General features: G+C 35.1%; 2 protein-coding genes across 4 annotated transcripts in view; one reads left to right on the top strand and one right to left on the bottom strand.

The window, feature by feature from the left end:
* LOC106871104 (endoplasmic reticulum lectin 1) overlaps positions 1–8,749 on the bottom strand; it is a 488,243-nt gene that overhangs the window by 236,931 nt on the left and 242,563 nt on the right. The window lies entirely within an intron of this gene.
* Positions 546–8,537, top strand: LOC106867917 (conserved oligomeric Golgi complex subunit 2). The gene is made up of 5 exons (XM_014912988.2): positions 546–689; positions 2,949–3,094; positions 3,931–4,067; positions 5,928–6,099; positions 8,189–8,537. The coding sequence occupies exons 1-5, from the start codon at positions 599–601 to the stop codon at positions 8,327–8,329; spliced, it is 687 nt and encodes a 228-aa protein (XP_014768474.2). The 5' UTR covers positions 546–598; the 3' UTR covers positions 8,330–8,537.

Here is an 8,749-nt window from a genome sequence, read left to right as displayed (position 1 = left end):
ATGTTTTTCATGCACTTTTTCTTCTTTCACAGGTTTCTTTATTAAGATCATATGGCATTTCTTTATCCAACTGTCATTCTCTACACCAGGGGTTTTCAAACTGTGGTCCGTGGACAGCAAATACTTTTTATGGGCAATTTGATTTTATATATGTTTTTTAATCGAAATCTTTTAATTGACAATAAACCTATTTGTTAAATGCTGTTAAATAAATAAATGCAAAAATATATGTTATTTTAAGCAGATATTTATGTATAAATTTCATAAGCGTTTATAAGGGGGTCCCTAAGGTAAAGCCTGAAATATAAAGGGGTCCGCAAGTCAAAAAGTTTGAAAACCCCTGCTCTACACAGATCCATACTACCTCAGTCTTCTCTTTTGCACATTACATCTGATTTCTCTTATCCTCATTTGTGTTCCATCATTCATACACATTAAGTTTACAGTCCAGTAGAGCAAGCTTGCCTCATTTATATTCAGCCCACACACACATTCTGCATTCAGTGGCCATGATATGCTGATCTACAACATTGCCCTTCATACATAAGTGAACCTAATTCATAAATTTTGTTATTTATAATCTTATACAGTTTTACTTATGTTATCCTTTCAGATTTTCCCTATGTTTGAGAAAGATATCAGACCAAAATTGGAATCCATTGGGTATCAAAATATAGATTTAATAAAAGGTAAATGTATAACTCAGTACAGTTAATGATTATTAAATGAGAGTAAATATTTATGTCCTCTGGTATAGTATCTGTTATCAATATATTGATATACTAGGCAGTAGATTAGTAGAACTCACAGGCTGTGGATTGGTAGAATCCACACCCTTACATATATAAATCTATATAAGCGTAGGAGTGGCTGTGTGGTAAGTAGCTTGCTTACCAACCACATGGTTCCAGGTTTCAATCCCACTGCGTGGTATCTTGGGCAAGTGTCTTCTATTATAGCCTTGGGCCGACCAAAGCCTTGTGAGTGGATTTGGTAGACGGAAACTGAAAGAAGCGTGTCGTATATATGTATATATATATATATATATATATATGTATATATATATATGTGTGTCTGTGTTTGTCCCCCCACCATCGCTTCACAACCGATGCTGGTGTGTTTATGTCTCCGTAACTTAGTGGTTCGGTGAAAAGAGACCGATAGAATAAGTACTAGGCTTACAAAGAATAAGTCCTGGGGTCGATTTGCTCGACTAAAGGCGGTGCTCCAGCATGGCCGCAGTCAAATGACTGAAACAAATAAAAGAGTAAAGAGTATATATATATATACATACACACACACACACATACATAGACATGCAGGAAGTAAATCGACACCTTGAATTTTCAAAATTTCTGATCTAAGTGTCTTAATATGTTTTCAGCAGTATAGAATTTACAATGTAATTATTCTTTTTCTTCCCAGGTGCCATTATATTTTACATTTGTGAAGAGTAACCATGCCATGCACAAAAAATTCAGCAGAACTGTCAGATTTTCCAAGAGGTTGTATTGTTGGGCAATCTGAGGCTGGTCTTAGCTAGCGAAAAATTGCCAAAAATCTTCAAATTCCTCTTGCTACTGTTAATAGAATTATAGTGCAATTCAAAAACCAAGGAAAAGAATCAACAGATTCTTGTCCCGGCCAACCTGGGCCCTCAGAAAGGAAGCTTCGCTGTTTAAAGAGAACTGTGGAAAACGAACCCTGTTCGAAGGCTTCTGACATTGCAAAACAGCTAGCAGTTAGTCCAAGAACGTGTGTTACATATCTGCATAAGCTTGGGTATTGTGGACGAGAAGCTAGAAGAAAACCTCTCCTTCAACCAATTAATATCATGAAAAGAAAGAAATGGGCTAACGAGATGCCAGAAAAATCCTGTTTATTTTGGGATCGAGTGATTTTCTCAGATGGATCCAGATTTGCATTATTTTCAGACAGTGGACATGTTTGGGTCTGGAGGCTTCCTAATCAAGAATTCGATTTGAAACGACTCCAACCAACTGTGAAACATGGCTGTATCTCTGTAATGGTATGGGGAGCTGTCACCAGCAATGGTCGTTCTGAGCTGATCGAATGTGTTGGAACCATAAACTCTGAAAAATACATTGAAATACTTAAGCAAGGACTACTTCTGATGTATTCACATGATGACATAATGAAAAATGAGTTTTTATTCATGGAAGATGGGGCTCCATGCCACACAGCGAAAAGGAATCAACAATGGCTGACTGAAAATGGGATCAAAAAGCTTCCTTGGCTGAGCTAATCTCCTGACCTGAGCCCAATTGAAAATCTTTGGAACATACTAGATAGAGCTATACCAAAAACTCAACAGAAACCTAAATCTAAAGATGAATTGCTTCGATTGTTGCATGAAAAGTGGGCAGAAATTCCACAAGAGACAATCACAAAGCTCATCAGTTCAATGCCAAAAAGAGTTTCTTAATTAAAAACTGCAAACTAAATACCAAAGTATGTAGTCCTACTTATCGATTGCATTTCAATTGTTTGCTTTGCATATTAAATAAAAGATTTTGAAAATTAAAGGTGTCTATTTACTTCCTGCATGTCTGTGTGTATATATTTATATATATATGCATACTACATACAATATAGTATCACTTTTAAAATAATGAACATTTTTCATCCTTTAATTTGGACATTTTTCTAAATATACAAAACACACTGACACCAGCAGCAGATAATATCAAAAATATATGAAAAGTAAATTGTAACAATAAGAGAAAGAAAAGGATTTTTATAAATCCTTGAAATACTAAAGGTACTTGTAGAATCACCATATATTTGTGTACTTTGTCTTTGCATCTGGTAATAAATGAGTGTGGAAGGGAGAGAAGGACACTTTTAATTTGACTTTTGTTTGTAACCTTTAAAAACTGTCTTTAGATTTTGTACCTGATCATCCTGACTTCTGTTTTGTCTTGCAGATGCATTTAATGACTCTCAGACAAATGTGTTGTGTAACGTGCCAAAGTTTCAAAACTCCGTTATTCAAGAATTAACCTGTCAGTGTAGTGTTCACCTGAAGCAAGTGGCAGATATTCCTCGTTTGTTTCGGCGGACAAACAGAGAGGTAAAGGAAGTTTATTTTTTATTGGTATGATACAGTGAGTCCTTGGTTAACGAAGGCTCCTCATAATGTGACTTTTTAACTTTTTAATTAACTGTATAAAAATTCCTTATTTCTTTAGGTTGTAATCTATCAATGATGTTAAAATCTATAGAACAGTGTAGAGAGCTGTGACACTGAAATAATCTAAGGAAGTATTTTTATGATAATAAAATCACAGAGATAAGGATTTTGTCAAAGAGTGATCTGTTATGATGGATTTAGAGGACAGTGAGTTTTGTCATGAAAAGAAGAGTTAAGACTAGTAACCTTGGTCTTAAAATCTAAACAACACCATGCAGAAAGATATACTTAAAAACACAGTGATGAGAGATATATTTGAGACTTTGTCTACTTGCCAGTCTGAGATTAATTGTTATACATTCAGTCATCTCTCTTATGAATGGGTAGTACATGGATTTATGAATAAAACATTAATACTGGTTATGGAATAATGAGTTAACACTAATAAAATCCTAGCTAAAAAATACTCTTAAGATAGGAGGACAGAAATTGAACCATGATGTTTGCTAGAGTGATCAGAGATGAATTACTGCAGAACTAGTTATTATTGTTAAGTTTCTTGGTTATGGACACAATATAAGTGATATTGATATAAACCATCAAATTCTCAGCTGGTTGCCTCAGTTTTTTGGCTATGGACACAATATGGTATAAATGACATTGATTTCAACCATTGAATCAGGGCTAGTTGTTGCAATATCCTGTTAATGCAACTACTCCAAGTGATTAAAAGACATCTACTTTTTAAATTTAAAAAAATTTTCTTACCTTTCTAGGTCCCGACCAAAACATCTTCATACACCACTGGTTTGTTTAAGCCACTCAACATGTTTTTTAGTGAACATAAAGCTATACTAAGTGAAAGCAGGAAGCAAGCCATAGCTAAGCAAGTCTTGGAGAATCTTGCTCAACAGTATGTTAAATTTCTTTGTTTTAATAGTTCATTTGCTGTTCATTACTTTCTCCTTATACTCAATATTGTTTTCTCAAGTATGATCTTATTTATTGATTAATTTCTCAAGCAAAAAGTCATTTTCTTGTACAAAGGAAAGCAGTTATATGTTTGATTGGATCAATTCCATTTATTTCATAAAAATGACGATGATTATATAATACATAGGAACATTACCACACATATGTAAAGTTGGCATGTAGTCAGTTGCATCAAACCTTTTATGTCACTATTTCATTCACTCCACAAAGCATCCTAAGTGCTGCACCTTCCTATACATATTTTATACATAGTAAAGGATTCCTGAACCAGAAAAGCCTTATAAATCACTTCTAGACCCCAAAGACCAGGCAAAACCAGAGCAGGCATATATGCCAATTTGAGCTTGGTGATCTTCAATAATGAATGACTACAAACTCAAAAAGATGATATTAATTATGTTTATTTCAACAACCCCTGGAAAAAAATTATTATTATTTTACTGTGGCTTCCATTTGTCTGACAAAGATAAAATAAAATAAATGAAAAAAAGAAGATGAAATAAACACTAGTCAAGTGCTGGACTTGATTTTATTGGCTGTATTCTCCTAACAAAATTCAGGATCTTGCTCCAGAGTTAGAATATCTTCATCATTATAATCCTCATCATATTAATATCTATTTTCCCATGCTTACATGGGTCAAATAGAATTCATCAAGGCAGATTTTCTGTGGTCAGATGCCTATCCTGTTGCCAGCTGTCACCTGTTCCCTCATATCCATCCATAGCCAGGCATGTTTACATAGAAGATAGGAAATGAATGACATTGCTTGTATGACAGTGACACTTATTTACAACTATCATGTGATGTCAATACAAGGAGAGAAACACACACGTTTATAAGATCAACTTCTTTCTAACAAATCTATTACAAAGTTTATTTGGCCTGGGGTTACAGTAGAAAACACTACTATGTTGTGCCTCTGCTTTATAAAAATTAACTTTGTACCTGATCAAAAGCAACCATTATTACTCAGATTTTGGTAATGTTTCCTCACTTGTAGCTCAAAGCTTAACTCTGTGTGCCTCTGACTGCAAGATTGATGTGAATTGGATTCGTGTGTGTGTGTGTGTGTGTGTGTGCACATGCATGTATGTGTGTCTCTTCGTCTTGATATCATGCAATGATTACAAATGAATGTTATCATCATAAAAGCAGCATCCTTTGTCTGGCCATGGGGAAATGTTATCTTGCTTAGGAAGGGCATCAAGCCATAGAAAACCTGCCTCAGTGATTATGTATGAACCATGCAAGCATGGAAATATGGATGTTAAAATGATGATGATAACATATATGCATGCAACAGGTTGGTTCATGGCTCTAGGAGAAATAATTTGCTCTAAGTGCTGCACAGTGAAACTGAAGGTGATACCATGTTATCAAAATTGCTTGATTATTCCTCTATAGCAGTGATTCTCAACTGCGGTCCATATAAGATTTTTGGGGGTCCATGCAACAAAATAGTAAATTGGAGATCCACAATAGTATTTTTAGGGCCCCTGAAAAAATTTTGCTTTAGATGTATGTATTGGTATGTACTGCAAGAAACAGCTAGGTTTCTTTCTCTAGCATTTTCCATAGTTCAACCTACACAAGTTTCTATAAAGCTAGTTTTTAAACATCGAATGGCTATGGGGATCTACCAGAATAAAATAGTAATCAAAGGGTCCATAGATAAAAAATGGTTTAGAGCCCCTGCTCTATAGCTATTTCTCATCCATATTCATCATCAAATGATGTTACTAACTGAATACTTCTTGGTAATTAATTTTCCCTGTAGGTATTACACATCAACATCAGATGTGTTGACGTCAGTGAAGAAAATGGAAGACAGCCTGAAGCGATTAAAGAAAGCTCGTGGGACAGGTGTGAGCACTGGTCTCCCAGGTATGACAGATGATGACAAGATTCGTCAGCAGTTGATCATCGACATTGAACACTATGCACAACAGGTAAATTTTACTTTTTGTTGTTGTTGTTTTATTGGGTGGGGGTAGGATGGACGTTTAAGTCTTGATTTTGATCCCTCTATGGTTGAATGAAGAGGTAACAAAATAAAAAAAGACTAATTGTTTACTTCATGCTAGATTTAAACATTTGTCTGTTTCAACACCATCACTTGGGTAACTTTAGTGGAACCGTGTATATTGCAAGAATTTAGACCAAACTCCCAGTCTGAGGAGGCTACCTTGATGCATTGCTTCCTACTGCAGCAAATCAGGAGTTGTGGTATCAGTCTCAGAAGCCATAAAAAAGGCAATGAATGCTGCCTTCCCTGCTTTATATATTAAACAAAAAACAATTAACTAAAGCCCCTTCTGCAAATTGGTGGTGTTGTGCTGATATGAGAAATCATTATTGTTTGGATGTGAGAACTGGCTGTGACAGCAGTGTATTGGGTTATATGTATACTTCTCAGTTAGGAGTTCAACTCTTGTCACAGTTAACTCATCCTCTAATTTCTCTAGGGACAATGATATAAAATGCCATAAAATACAGAATAATTTAATGAACCTCATTATTTTCCCTAAATGTTTGGCCTTGTACCCATTCAAAAGAAATTAATCTTAACTGTTATAATGTGTAAAATGGATCTGGTTATTAACCAAATCCCTTGTGAAGATTGTTCTGCCATCTGTTTAACCTTTTTGATATCAAACTACCTGAGACTGTTCTTTGTTCCTTTTTTTTTAATGTTACCTAAATTAAAACATTCCACTAAAATTTCACATTATGTCCCAAACATCAGCTTAATTATGACAAAGTCAATTTACTAAATTCTTCATAATTTTCAAAATTAACTGAAACAAATGCAGTATATAAAAAAAAAAAGCATCAACCCAGAGCAGTTTACTGATGGAACCAGGTACCTTTCTTAATTTATTCCAGGACTTTGCATTCTGAATTGAAATTCTGTCAAGTCTTAAATTTGTCATAGATATAACCAGTTACTCAGTTAAACATCACCACCTTGCACTTAAAGTGCCTTTAACAAAGTCTGCCTTATTGTGAGCATTTTGGTCAGATGTCAGGTTTGAGGATACATTCCTCTCTTCTTCCCACCAATCTTCGAGACCTTGTAAAAAATCATGGGTAATGCTTTCCCTCCAGACTAATAAAAATAATACTTATGGTTTGTACTTACCTGTATTTCTGGTACAGTATGCAAATGGCTTTAGTTTCTGTTTTTGCATTTGGAGCCTTTCATGATTGCATCATGGTAGGGTGAAGCCTCCCCTTATTACACCATTAATATTAACCCAGTCAAATAGCAGTTTTTACTTCAGTTGGAGTGATTACTCTGAGCTTGTGGGAATCATAGCAGTAAAGTGGTGGACTGAGAGCCTTTTCAGATATTTAGTGGTGTTTGTTTTGAGTTCAAATCTTAATAGTGTTGATTTTGTTTTTTATCCTTGTGCCATTGATAAAATACCAATAATATACTGAGATTGATTCAGTTTACTATATCTCTCATCTGTACAAATTCCAGTATGAAATTACTACATCAACTGCAACAGCAGCACCACCACTCTGTCATCATTAGTCATTGGCTGTTGTTTTTAGCAGGTCAAATGACCTCATTTAGCTCCTTTAACATGTTAAGGCAGAACGCCCTGTGATGCCATTGTACCATATTGTGTAAGACTCACTGCTATTGTAGTGTTGATACCAAAACACTTCAGATAGGCTTCAACGTTTTACTTTGTAATACAATTATCCTTCGGAGTGGTTGGCGTGAGGAAGGGCATCCAGCAGCTGTAGAAACTCTGCCAGATCAGATTGGAGCCTGGTGCAGCTTTCTGGCTTGCCAGCCCTCAGTCAAATCGTCCAACCCATGCTAGCATGGGAAGCGGACGTTAAACGATGATGATGATGATGATCTCACTGTCACATTTTTCTAGACTACATGCTACACTTACATGATATTCTAACCATCATATTACTGTAACACAATTTTCTAACCACATTACTAACCATATTACTGTCACACTTTTCCTAACCACATATTACAATAAGATATTCCAAACATTTTCATTTCAGGTGGAATCGTTTGGTTTTGATAGTAAAACACTGCATGGATTCACTCAACTGTCAGCACTTTGTGAAGAGGCGAGAATAGCCATGACAAACCCAAATCCATCATCATCTTCGTCAGCACTAACCCCTAAGCCAGCTTCTTGAAATTTCACTCCTTTTTGTCTTGCTCTACCCCCTCTTCCAGTCAAGTCTCCACAATAAAGTTGTCTGGGAAGAATACTACCATTCTGAAGGAAATATATAAAAGTACGTTGTAGATTGATTATACCCAGGGTATGACTGGTATCAATCTGAGGGGTGTTTTATTAATAAGGAATAAATCAAATAAGTTAAGGAAAGAAGGAAATTCTCATTTATTTGTTTTGTTTTTTTTTACATTTTCAATCCTTAACTTTAAGGGAGTTCATTTGCTATCAAATGGTGGAATAGAGTTTTGCAACTTTGCAAAGCATCACTTTTTTTTTTTCACAAAACAGGGGTGTCACAATGGTTGTGACAGTATTGTATTCTGGAGATAATTTTATGGCAATGTATTAAGTGAGAAAGAAAAAAAAAAAAAAAAAA

Source organism: Octopus bimaculoides, chromosome 11, assembly GCF_001194135.2.
Source record: "Octopus bimaculoides isolate UCB-OBI-ISO-001 chromosome 11, ASM119413v2, whole genome shotgun sequence".
NCBI lineage: Eukaryota > Metazoa > Mollusca > Cephalopoda > Octopoda > Octopodidae > Octopus > Octopus bimaculoides.
Note: the sequence above shows the minus strand (reverse complement) of the source record. Positions and strands in the feature narration are given on the sequence as shown.